Below are 14,293 nucleotides of genomic sequence, written 5' to 3'. Positions count from 1 at the left end.
AATCTGGTATAAATCTTTCCTTGTTGTTTTCAAGATGATCCAAGTTACTCACGTTCTGGCCCGATCAGGGAATGCGTGAAGTGACAACAAGGTTAGACTACACCGAATAGTGGAAAATTATCATGCAGAGGTACTGTGTGTTCCAGGTTTTTTTTATTCACACGATCCATAACTAATTTTTGTTTTTATTTCAAGAATATAATCTACACTTCAGGCACAAAATTTCATGGATCCCATGCTTTGCTTTAAATCACTTGTCAAAAGTCATATTGCACTTGGGGCTAAACCCATCCTTTGAGTATCATACTCTCTCCTTGTTAAAGAAAATAAGAGGATAACAACTTCTGACAATGCATATTAGGGAGATTAAATACCTAGCACAATTACAGAGTTGTATATTACAAGCAACCCATAAACATGAATGAAAATTAAATGCTTTGCAAATGAATATAGCATAATAATCACTCCAGAAGCAAATGATATAAGGCTAAATGCATGTGATCAATAGCCCCAAAATTAAATAGTACCCATTAACACATATTTCACTTAAAATATATGCTTCAGGCATTCTCTTTGTCAAAACGCTTCCTCAATAACTGCCCTCCATCCAAGCCATGGAAACTACTAGTTCCAGCAATAAATATCTAAAAATGTCACTTGGCACTTTCCCCTCATTGGCTCATGCAATATCCCTCTATTAGATTTCAGAACAGAACTTCATGCCTTTGAGGTCATGGGCTGGTCAAAAATCCTGTCACAAAAGATTGTTAGAAAATTACACAATTTGTCTTTTTTATGATGTTATTAACACATCTATCAGAGACTCATTTAAACTAGAAATCATGTTCCAAATCTTGCCGATGCCAGTGGGGCTACAGGGGAAAAACTTATAGTGAAGACAACCTTTATACTTCCATCATTAACAAGATGGACTGCTGCCAGCGATCTTTCCCAGTCCCCATCTTTATCTTTTATACAAATATATAAAACTTATGTTTTATTCTGAAAAGAATGTAGGCATAGAATTCCTCCTTATTTCAAGAAGGTGATCTATAGCAATGTACTGGAGCAAATTTTAACGTGACCTGACATATATCAGCAAGATAAATGAATTAAAATAGTGGCACATCATGTCCCATGTTATTCATTTTTGCATTGCAGGTAATAAAATCCTGAAAACAGGTCAAGCCAGGACTGCAAAGGAATTTCCGTAGGGATCACTCTCTCTAGTCCGTCCTCACTGGTCCCTCTCCTAGCATTTATCTTTGCAAGCAGGACAAGTGCTACACCTGCCTTTACACGTTCTCCTTCACTACCATTCTGAACTCTAAACAGTTCCTCCAAATAAGGCAAAACACTTTACCTTTGAGCCTGTTGGGATCTTCTATTGGATCCAGAGCTCCAGGTGCAGCCCCGTCTGCATTGGTGGGAACCGAAGCAGAATGAGGGATAGTTCTGTCAAGCATCTTCACTTTGTCTGATGCAAAAGACAGCACCTACACATGGTTACCCATTTCAATGAGATTTCGCACTTCCAATCTGAAATTTCTGTCTGTGGCATCCGCTACTACCATAATGAAGCCAAACGCAGGCTGGAGAAAGAACACTACATATTCCATCTGGGTATCGATTTATCTAACTTCCAATCATTTCTCCCCCTCCTCATTTTTTCCCATTCCCCATTCTGGTTACCTTTCACCCTCTTCTCTTGCCCTCACCTGCTCTTCCATTGCATTCCTCTATGGTCCACTGTGCTCTCCACTCAAATTCCTTCTTCTTCAGCCATTTACTTTTTCCACCTATCCCCTCCCAGCTTCTTACTTCATCCCCCCCTCTCCCCCCACCACCCACCTGACCTGGTCTTACCTATCATTTGCCATCTCCTCCCTTATCCATTTAACCTATCTTCTACCCCTTTCTTTGCTAGTCCCAATGAAGGTTCTAGTCTGAAATGCCAACTGTTTATTCCCCTCCACAGATACTGCCTGTCTTACAAAGTTCCTCCAGCATTTTGTTTCTATTGCTCAAGCCAAAACTGTGTGTGTCAGACCTTCAATCTTGTGACTCTTTAATTTCCTAAAGCCTGACTAGCATGTATAAGGCATGTCAGGATTGTAGTTCTCCACTTGCCTGAATGCAGCTCCAGAAACACTCAACACTTTTAACACCAGTCATAGAAAACAATCCCTTTGTAGTTGCATGCAATCCTCAGCGTTAACTGTTCACCTCTTTTTCGACTGATACACTGTGACTACAGGGTGTGCAGTCTGCACAAGACAGTAAAGCAAGTCTCCAAGCTTCTTTGATAGAAGTTCCCAGGCCAGCATCATTGCCAACTGGAAGGGAAAGGCAGCAAGAACATGAGAATCCCCTGCAGGTTTGCCTGCATATTGCACAACTTCTCGACTTGCAAAGCTACTGCTGTTGTTTTGACGTCACTATCTCAAGATCATGGGACACCCTCCCTAACACCACAGTAGATGCACTTTCACTGTAGAGACTGCTGCAGATCAGGGTCATAAGACGCTGAGACATAGAAGCAGAATTGGGGCATTCAGCCCATCAAATCTGTGCTGCCATTCCATCCTGGCTAATCCCACTCAACCACATTCACCTGCCTTCTTGCCATTTCCTTTGATACCCTGACTGATCAGGAAACAATCAACTTCCACCTTAATTATACCCATGGACTTGGCCTCCACCTCAGTTTGTGGCAGAGCATTCCACAGATTCATTACTCTCTGGCTAAAAATAATCCTCCTTACCTCTGTTCAAAAAGGTCATCTCACAGTTTTAAGCCTGTGCCCTCTACGAAACATCCTCTCCAAATCCAGCTTCTCTAGTCCTTTCAACATTTACTAGGTTTCAATGAGATCTCCATGCATTCTTCTGAATTCCAGTGAGTACAGGCCCAAAGCTGCCAAATGCTCCTCACATGTTAACCTCTTCATTTGTGGAATCATCCTCATGAACCTCCTCTGGATTCTCTCCAATGACAACACACCTTTTCTGAGATACGGGGCCCAAAACTGTTCACAATAATCCAAATGCAGCCAAACTAGTGTCTTATAAAGGCTCAGCATTATCTCCTTGCTTTTATATTCTATTCCCCTTGAAATAAATGCCAACATTGCATTTGCCTTCTTTACCACAGACTCAAACTGTAAATTAACCTTCTGGGAGTCTTGCATGAGGACTCCTAAGTCCCTTTGCATCTCTGATTTCAACCTTCTGCCTACTTAGATAATAGTCTGCACTATTGTTCCTTTTACAAAATGCATTACCATACATTACCCAACGCTGTATTCCATCTGCCACGTTCTTACCCATTCTTCCAACTTGTCTAAGTCCTGCTACAATCGCATTGCTTTCTCAGTATGACCTACCCCTCCATCTATCTTCGTATCATCCGCCGTCTTTGCCAAAAAGCCATCAATGCCATTATCAAAATCATTGGCAAACAATATGAAAAGTAGCACTGACCCCTGAAGAACACCACTAGTCAGTGGTTGCCAACCAGAAAAGGCTCCCTTTATTCCCATTCGCTGACCCCTGCCTGTCAGCCATTCCTCTATCCATGCCAGTATCTTTACTGTAACACTATCGTGTTTTATCTTGTTAAGCAGCCTCGTATGCAGCACCTTATCAAAAGCTTCTTGAAATCAAAGTAAATGCCATCCACTGCCTCTTATTTATCCACCCTGCCTGTTACTTCCTTGAAGAATTCTAACATATTTGTCAGGCAATATTTCTCTTTACAGAAACCATGCTGACTTGGACTTAGTTTATCATTATCCTCCAAGTACCTTGAAATCTCATCCTTAATAATAGACTCCAACACATTCCCAACCACTGAGCTTGGGCTAACTGGCCTATAATTTTCTTTCTTTTGCCATCCTCCCTTCTTAAAGAGTGGAGTGACATTTACAATCTTCCAGTCCTCTGGGACCATGCCAGAATCAATTGATTCTTGAAAGATCATGACCAATGCATCCATTATCTCTTCAGCAACCTCTCTCAGGACTCTGGGATGAGGTCCATCCGGCCCAAGTGGCTTATCGACATTAAGACCTTTCACTTTGCCTGGCACTTTTTCCTTTGTAATAGCATTGGCACTCACTCCTGCTCTATGACAATCACTGACCTCTGGCACGCGGCCGGTGTCTTGCATAGTAAGGGCAGATGCAAAATATCCATTAAGTTCATCTGCCACTTCTTTGTCCCCCAAGGCAGCAACTGCAACCACCTTCTCCACAGCAATTAGGAATGGGCAACAAATGTAGGTCTTGCCTGTGAAGCCTGCATCCAGTGTTTGAATGAAAGATATATAGGATCCCAGTGCCACTTTGGAGGAGAGTTGTACCTAATATGTCTGATCTGGTGCAGAGGAACAGACTTCAAACTACAAGATGGTCTCCAACTTCCACAAATAGCCTTCCTCTATCATCAGTGATCTGTGGCTACCTTTCCTCCTTAGTGAACTTCCATCAGGAGCAGATTTGGGCTAGTTTTAATCCTGTACATACCACCCCTGCTGCAAAATCATTGGCCTAAACCAATTAGAAAATGCTTGGATGGTATTCCAGCATGAAACCAGCTCTCCAGAGGCAATCCTAAAGGTCTCCGCATCACATTTCAGATTTTCAATCGACTATTAAAATCTTACTGGTGTTAGTTATTGCTAGGGCACTGGGAGAAGGTAGGATTTGGTGCTGGTTGCAAGTGCCGGGCCATTCAGATTCTGAAATCAGAGTTCTCTTGTGACAGCTGCCTCACTCAATGGAACAGCCAGGCCCTGAATTGAGTAGCTTCAACAATAGGATTAAATGCACTTGCTGATTGGGCACAGCTCTCAGTCACACTAATTGATTTTTGTTTCACTTGCTTTTATGCCTTGAAACCAGATGCCACAATGTTGAATTTATGTTCCTATATCTGCATAAGATAGAAAAGCTCCTTTATTAACAAGGCTCAGAATTGTCCTGCTCAAAGCAAAATGTAAGTGCTAGAAATCTAAAGTAAAAATAAATTGCACTGACAATGCACAACATCATTATGGCACAGTTCACTTACTTCAGGTTAAAATATTTTCTCATCCTTTCTTAAAGACATTAAGACATTGATTTTTTTTGCTGATGTATGATTCTATGATTGAAGAAGATCTGCAGTTTGCCCTCTAGATGCCCTTTTCTTACCTGTCAGCACAAATGTTAGGACAGAAAAAGGCATCACTCCAGTACTCGGACATTAACCACAAACCTATAATGATCACTGGAATAACAATCAATAACTTGCACCTGGGATGATACTTTTTATTCTCCCTATTGCCTTGGCCCAAAGACATAACCACCAACTGCAGTGCCCCAATCCCAGTGAAAGCTGGGATGAGGTAACTTAACATGATTGATGATGGGAGCTTCCTGGTCTGTGATGTTTTCACTCAATAAGCTATTAAGGTGGATTCAAGGACTGATAAATTGATCATCATTTTGGTGGAACTTAAACACTGAGGCAGATGCTACGAGATCACCGACTGACTGAGTTTGCACTTCTATAAATGCCAACAGTAGCAAATTGAAAAGTGACATTTGTTGATTAAATAGCATTTCTATCCAGAAGATGAATGTCAGAAATGGCTATCTTCTGTACTGTTACTCACAATGACCTGCAAATATAGGAAGGCTAAAATTGCATGGCATTGATTACCCTGTCCATCATTTCCATGCAATTCATCACAGAACTGCTGTGTATAACCTCAACTAGGTACTGGATCAATCAGCATTTTGACTGAACCAAAATACTTATTTCTGCTTGCTTTAGTTCTAAGGCTCCTTTATACCTGCTGAAGGCAATTATTGTTTCTACTAAAAGCCCTATCATATGACAATTACAAACAAATCAACTCATCTAGCCATTTCTGCTGCAGCTGAGAGTTGAACTTCCACCAGTATTTTCCTGTATTATTTTTACTGCTTCAGATATCATGTAAATATTACTTAATGAATTACTCAGAAATATAAATAAAAGTCACTTTAAGGCAACACAGATCCAAACAGTTTTCAAATCATGCCACCAGCTCAGAAATAGATATACCCACACGTCTCGCACATCTTAAATTGCTCACCAATATTTTCAATAATTTGCAGAGGTTTGGTCATGAGACCAGGTGATTAATATATTCATGCTTAGGCTAGGATTTACAGGAGGGCCATAACTTTTTGTTAAGTGCAAGTTTCATAACAAGCTAAGCTTAGGAAGTCTGAGTCCTAACAGTTCTGGGCATAAAACTGTCTTAAAGGCATTAAGAAATGGATTTTGGCTGAGGTATGAGCTGAATGTGGTAGTCACACCCACAGGATGGTTAAATCTGGAAGCAGGAGACAAAGTGCTGCCACTGTTTGTGAGGAGATATAAGAGAAACTGAGTAGACCATACAACATAGGAGCAGAATTAGGCCATTTGGCCCATTGAGTCTGCTCCGTCATTCAATCATGGATGATCTTTTTTCCGCACCTCAGCCCCACTCCCCAGTCTTCTTCCCATAACCTTTGATGCTGTGTCCAATAAAGAATCTATTGTGCTCTGCCTTAAGTACATCCAATGACTTGGCCTCTTGTATTCTAGACCTCTTGAAATTAATTCTAACATGACATTTGACTTCTTCACCACCGACTCAACCTGCAAGTTAACTTTCAGGGTGTTCTGCAAAAGGACTCCCAAGTCCCTCTGCATCTCAAATGCCTGGATTTTCTCCCCATTTAGAAAATAGTCCGCATCATTGGCAAACTTGGCAACAAAATCATGTATTCCATCATCTAAATTATTGATATACAGCGTAAAAAGGAGTGGTCCCAACACCGACCCTTGGGGAACACCACTAGTCACTGACAGCCAACCAGAAGAGGGTCCTTTCATTTTCACTTGCTACCCTACTACCAATCACCCAGTGGTCTAATCATGCCAGAGGCAATGGTCTAACCAGTACCGTATGAATCTTCAACAGGTAACACATAACAGACACACATCTGTCCTCCATACAATCAAAGACGCTTCTATTTCCTAACCAAGCAGTTAACCATTACTACTGAGATCTCTGTAATAACTCAGCCTGGAGTAATAGCACATACTAATTCATGGCGCAAACTGAGGATGAGTACCATTAAACAAATTCAATGATGGGCTACATAGTCACGATGAACGCCACTGCTTGGCTTAGAATACATGTAGACATTAAATAACCATTAGCTTCAGTTTCAGACTCTGGCTTCTAAGTTCAGATTTACGGTTTGTACTGGGAGGAAAATATATGAGAAAAGTTTACCCAGTTCTTGCCACATTCTCTGTTGACAGGAGAGGAGTCTTGCTTTCATTCCCATCAAGGAGTTGAACGACATAGTCCCCTGACCTTGAAGCCTGCAGGTAAACAGCTATGCTCAACGTGCAGGACTCACTGGTGCTCTTCAGCCATGGACTCAATAACGTGAAAGTTGTAAACCCCGATGCGTTCAGAAAAAGAAAGTGTCCTAGCAAAGAAAAAAGATACGGTTGTCAAAAACTAAGGTCAGATACAGTATATGCTGCCCAAGAATTTCTAATGACAAACAGTACTGTGCACAAGTCTTAGGCATCCTAGAGTTTTTATATGATTTCATTTGGTAAGGCCTCCACAGCGTCCTGATCTCAATATCATCAATGCTCTCTGGGATTACTTGGAGAAATGGAAGCAAACGGGGCAGCCAATGTCTGCAGAAGAACTGTGGCAAGTTCTCCAAGATGCTTGGAATAACTTACCAGCCCATTTTCTAATAAAACTGCACAACTGTACCTGAGAGAATTAATCCAGTTTTAAATGTAAAGGTGGTCACAACAAATACTGATTTGATTTAGTTTTTTTTTTTACTGCTTATTGTTGTTTATAGTATTTTTTGATATTTAGATACTTTATTTTGAAAGCATCTTCATTTTACATAATGTTTTTACACATGTCTAAGATTTCTGCACAGAACTATAACTATAGTTTAGTTAAAGTACTTATGTATCACAAATATATAATGTTTCAAGGATGAAGAAATTAACTGATCCAAAGTTATATTGAACAGAAAGGATCCATATTGAATTACTAGTCCATACTGATTTCACTGACATGATTATCAGTTAGAACTGTGCAATTGTCCTCTGAGGCTCTAGGCTAGGAAAGAGAAAATAATCCAACACACTACTTAGTCTCAACAGCTATTCAGAGACATTGTCTGGAAAACATGGATATGTGGATTTCAGGTTTGGCAATGGTACCCCTTTTGTTAAATGGCCCAGTCCATCATGGGTAAAGCCCACCCCACCATTGTCATAATCTTATCATAATATGATAAGTTTTTATCTGCAGTTTGAGAAGGATAAGGGCAGAATGGAGGTGTCAGTGTTGCAGTTGAACAAAGGAGACTATGGAGCCTTGAGGGAGGAGCTGGCCAAAGTTAACTGGACGGATATCCTAGCAGAAAAGACAGTGGAACAGCAATGGCCAGTGTTCTTGGGAATAATGCACAAGGTGCAAAATCAGTTCATCCCCCGGAGAAGGAAGGATTCAAAGGGGGGAAAGGGGCCACAGTGGTTGAAAAAGGAAGTCAGAGATTGCATAGCATGTTGAAAAAGGAAAAAGGAAGTATGACAGAGCTAAGGTGAGTGGGAGGACAGATGATTGGGAAATTTTTAAGGAACAACAGAACTTAACTAAAAAAGGCAATACGGGGAGAAAAAATGAGGTATGAACGCAAGCTAGCCAGGAATATAAAGGAGGATAGCAAAAGCTTTTTTAGGTACGTGAAGAGAAAGAAGATAGCTAAGAACAATGTTGGGCCCTTGAAGAATGAATTGGGTGAAATTGTTATGGGAAACAGACAAATGGCAGAAGAATTTAATAAGTACTTTAAATCTGTCTTCACTAGGGAAGACACAAGCAATCTCCCAGATTTATGGATGGGCCAAGGACATAGGATAACAGAGGAAATGAAACAGATTGACATTAGGAAGGAAATGGTGATGAGTAGACTGATGGGACTGAAGGCTGACAAATCCCCAGGTCCAGGTGGTCTGCATCCTAGGGTACTAAAGGAGGTGGCTCTGGAAATTGCGGATGCATTGGTAATCATTTTCCAATGTTCCTTAGATTCAGGATCAGTTCCTGAGGATTGGAAAATGGCTAATGTTATCCCATTTTTTAAGAAAGGAGGGAGGGAGAAAACAGAGAACTATTGTCCTGTCAGCCTAACATCAGTAGTGGGAAAGATGCTGGAGTCCATTATTAAAGATGAAATAGTGGCATATCTAGATAGCAGTGATAGGATTGGGCCAAGCCAGCATGGATTTACCAAGGGCAAATCATGCTTGACTAATCTATTGGAGTTTTTTGAGGATGTAACCAGGAAGTTAGACAAGGGAGATCCAGTGGATGTAGTGTACCTTGATTTTCAGAAGGCATTTGATAAGGTCCAACATAGGAGATTGGTGGGTAAAATCAGAGCTCATGGCATTGGGGGGGAAGATATTGACATGGATAGAAAACTGGTTGGCAGATAGAAAGCAAAGGGTAACGGTGAATGGGTGTTTCTCGGAATGGCAGGTGGTGACTAGTGGGGTGCCACAGGGCTCGGTATTGGGACCACAGCTGTTTACGATTTACATCAACGATTTAGATGAGGGCATTGAGAATAACATCAGCAAGTTTGCTGATGATACTAAGCTGGGTGGCAGTGTGACATGTGATGAGGATGTTAGGAGAATTCAGGGTGACTTGGATAGGCTGAGTGAGTGGACAGATACTTGGCAGATGACGTTTAATGAGGTTATCCACTTTGGGAGTAAGAACAGGAAGGCAGATTATTATCTGAACGGTGTAGAGTTAGGTAAGGGAGGAATACAAAGAGATCTAGGAGTCCTTGTTCATCAGTCACTGAAGGTGAATGAGCAAGTGCAGCAGGCAGTGAAGAAGGCTAATGGAATGTTGACCTTTATTACAAAGGGAATTGAGTACAAGAGCAAGGAAATCCTCTTACATTTGTACAGGGCCCTGGTGAGACCACACCTGGAGTATTGTGTACAGTTTTGGTCTCCAGGGTTAAGGAAGGACATCCTGGCTGTAGAGGAAGTGCAGCGTAGATTCACAATGTTAATTCCTGGGATGTCCGGACTGTCTTACGCAGAGAGGTTAGAGAATCTGGGCTTGTACACACTGGAATTAAGAAGATTGAGAGGGGATCTGATTGCAACATATAAGATTATTAAGGGATTGGACAAGATAGAGGCAGGAAATATGTTCCAGATGCTGGGAGAGTCCAGTACCAGAGGGCATGGTTTGAGAATAAAGGGTAGGTTTTTTAGGACAGAGCTAAGGAAAAACTTCTTGTGGGAGTCTGGAATGCACTGCCTCGGAAGGCAGTGGAGGCCAATTCTCTGGATGCTTTCAAGAAGGAGCTAGATAGGTATCTTATGGATAGGGGAATCAAGGGATATGGGGACAAGGCAGGAACCGGGTATTGATAGTAGATGATCAGCCATGATCTCAGAATGGTGGTGCAGGTTCGAAGGGCCGAATGGTCTACTTCTGCACCTATTGTCTATTGTCTATTGTCATTGAGCACACCTACATGAAATGTTGTTGCAGGAAAGCAGCATCCATCATCTGGGACACCCACAACCCAGGACATCCTCTCTTCTCACTGCTGCCATCAGTAAAAAGGTAAGGGAGCCACTACCAGATTCAGGAACAGTGAACCAAAGGGCATGTATCATGTTGGAAGTGTCACTGAATTGCAACTGAAAGAAGAATACTGCTGGGAGCTTAAATTCCAACGATAAAAATTGTATTGAAAGAACAGGCAGGTAGGCTGAGAGAATGGATTGGCTCTGTTGGAAGAAATGAAATTGAATCATGAGAAAGAGGCGATATAGGACTGGATTGTTATGATAGAGCAAAGAAACTGCAGAGTTAAAAGAACCTGATGGGAGTTATATACAAATCTCCAAACGGGAGCAAAGATGTGGTCTGCAAATTACAATGGGAGATATAAAATTCATGTCAAAAAGGCAATGTTACGATAGTCATGGGGGATTTCAACATGCAGTAGATTGGGAAAATTAGTTTGGTACTGGGTCTCAAAAGATGGAATTTGTAGAATGCCTATGAGATGGCCTTTTAGAGGAGCTTGTGGTAGAGCCCACTAAGAGATCAGCTATTCTGGCTTAGGTATTGTGCAATGAATTAGAACTGATTAGAGAGTTTAAGATAAAGGAACCCTTAGGGCAGAATATGAAATGTGCAATTTGAGCAGGAAAAACTAAGGTCAGATGAATCAGCATGAAAGTGGAGTGAAGGGAATTACATGGGGAAGAGAGAGGAGCTGGCTAAAATTAATTGGAAAGAAACACTACTAGCTATGATGGCAGAGAAGCAATCGCTGGAGTTTCTGTGAAGAATTTGGAAGGTACAGGATAGATAAATCACAAGGAAGAAGAAGTATTCTAAAGGAAGGATGATATAACAGTAGCTGACAAGGGAAGTCAATGTTAGCATTTATTTCAAGAGGTCTAGAATATGAGAACAGGGATGTGATGCTGAGGCTTTATAAAAAAAACTGGTGAGGGCTCACCTTGAGTATTGTGAACAATTTTGGGCTCCTCATCTAAGAAAAGATGAACTGGCATTGGAGAGGGTTCAGTGGAGTTGACAAGGATGATTCCGGGAATGAAAAGATTAGCATATGAGGAACATTTGATGGCTCTAGGTCTGTACTCACTGGAATTTAGAAGGAAAAGGGGATCTCACTGAAACCTTTTGAATGTTGAAAGGCCTAGATAGACTAGATGTGTATAGGAGGTTTCCCATGGCAGGGGAGTCTATGACAAGAAGACACAGCTTCAGGATAGTGGGGCATCCATTTAAAATGGAGATGCAGAGAAATTTCTTTTGCCAGAGGGTGGTGAATTTGTGGAATTTGTTACCGCAGGCAGCCATGGAGGCCAGGTCGTGGGTATATTTAAGTCAGGGCTTGATAGGTTCTTGATTGGACACGGCATCAAACATTATGAGGAGGAGGTTGGGGAGTGGGGCTGGGGAGAGGAAAATAGTATCAGCAATGATTGGATGGCAGAGCAGAGTTGATGGGCCAAATGGCCTAATTCTGCTTCTATGTCTTATGATCTTAACTTTGCTCAGCTTCACTTACAGCATTACTGAAATGTTCCAAAAGCTATGGACTCATTTTCATGGACTCTTCATGTCATGTTTTCAATATTTATTGCTTATATAAATCATTATTCTTTGAATATTTTGTTGTCTTTTGCCCACTGGTTGAAAGTTCAAGTTGGTGTAGTCACTCATTGATTCTATTATGGTTATTCTTGTATTATGGATTTATTCAGTATGCCCGCAAGCAAATAAATCTCAGGTTTGTATATGGTGACATTTACTTATTTCAAACTTTGAACTTTGAACTATTTATTGCAAAAGTTCAGAATAGATCATGGCCACTTTGGTATATGAGTATAAGGTAGTGCCCCTATCCTTTCATGCAAAGACTCTTCATGTTTTAGTTAAAATATAGAGATATTCAAAGGTTCATCATGCTTTTAATAAAATGATGAGATTTTAACACCATTGATTTAACTGCCTCTTCATGCACTCTAAGGAAGAGTGATTTCAGTAATCTAGCAAAACTACCATCTCTTTTTTATTGTGATGTTTCTCCCATAGCTGCACATGTTGAAATGGGAAAAAAATCACAACAAAATGATTATCGGCACAGAACAAAGTTTCAACGAAATTAACACAACAATCTTTCAATATACAGGTTGATTGTACCATCTGTTTGCCATGTACAATGACTGAGATGGATATTTTCCAGCTATTGAGGCAAGCCTTTTACTGATATTGGCTCTTTCTTACCAGAACTATTTTAGCTGTATTTCTTTCATTGACTTTATATGTTATACCTGAGATGAAGTCTACAGAATTTATTTACTCTACTGAAGCAAGTTAAACCCAAGAATCTCTTCAATTTGCTGCATGAAATTACTCTTTGATTTCCAAAATAAATGACACTGCAAATGACTTAACTGTTTCCTTGTCTCCACCATTGCAGTTCAGGCTGCAGTCTTCCACTAGCAACTTGCTACATCAGAAAGAATATTTGATCCTCTCAGTCTTTTCCTGTCCCGACAATTCATAGAAAGATCACAACAGTCTTTGAAAAGAAACCATCCAGCTCCATTCCATCTTCCAGCATTCAGTTTATAGACATCTACGTTCTATTGAACTGTTGATGATTTCTGCCTCTACATTAGCCACACCATCCTTATCCATCCTTGAATCCTTCTGCTTATTGATTTAAAACTCTGTTTGCTTCATTATGCCCAATTCTATAGATTAACCTATATTCTTCAATGAAATTTATATATCTCAGTGGGCTGGAATGGGTGCAGAGGTTACTTAACAGGACTGGAAGATCTTCACTATAAATTAGGAATGTATAAGCTGGGGGTTGTTTGCTTGCTTGCTTGTTCGTATGTTTGTTTGTTTGTTTATTATTGTGATACCACACAGAGTAGGCCCTTTGAGCCTCGACACCCACCAATCCCTGATTTAATCCTAGCCTAATCAGGGGACAATTTACAATGACCAACTGACCTACCAACCAGTATGTCTTCAGACTGTGGGAGGAAACTGCAGCATCTAGAGGAAACCCACGTGGCCACAGGGAAAACAGACAAACACCTTACAGTGGGAATTGAACCAGTTCGCCTCACTGTAAAGTGTGGTGCTAACCACTATGCTACCATGCCAATCTCCTTTGAAAAAGAAATGGCAGAGGGGAAACTTCACTAAAGTATATAAACTTAAGAGAATCCTGGACAGGATGAATTGGAATGACTTAGTTCCTTAGCAAAGGGGGGGGGGGGCAGCTTTAAATTAATCATACTATGATTAACAGAAAACAAAAACATCTTTCAAACCAGTGAGTAGTAGAGGTCCTTAACCAATCGCCTGGAAGGGTGACAGAGGCAGAAACCCTCATCACATTTAAACAGTACTTGGATTTAGAAGAGAAGAGCTGTGAGCTGTAGGACGATATGCACAAAGCTGTAAAGTCAAAAGAAGTTTGGATGGTGCTTTTTCAATCTATACAGATATAATGAGTGAAATGGCCTCCTTCTGTGTCATTAATTTTCTACGATCTGACACATATTGGACCATCCATATCTTCTTTATCATCAGTGGATCTCATTATAGTGCTCCCTACAC

General features: G+C 40.8%; 1 protein-coding gene across 1 annotated transcript in view; it reads right to left on the bottom strand.

Moving 5' to 3' along the window:
- The window catches only part of LOC140730332 (ALK tyrosine kinase receptor-like), a 1,251,709-nt gene that overhangs the window by 609,571 nt on the left and 627,845 nt on the right, over positions 1–14,293 (bottom strand). The window contains exon 4 of the mRNA XM_073050601.1: positions 7,322–7,523. Within this exon, the coding sequence (XP_072906702.1) occupies positions 7,322–7,523 (202 nt within the window). The remainder of the gene's footprint in view (positions 1–7,321; positions 7,524–14,293) is intronic.

The sequence above is a fragment of the Hemitrygon akajei genome, chromosome 7 (genome assembly GCF_048418815.1).
Source record: "Hemitrygon akajei chromosome 7, sHemAka1.3, whole genome shotgun sequence".
Lineage (NCBI taxonomy): Eukaryota > Metazoa > Chordata > Chondrichthyes > Myliobatiformes > Dasyatidae > Hemitrygon > Hemitrygon akajei.
This window is presented reverse-complemented; position numbering and strand designations above follow the sequence as displayed.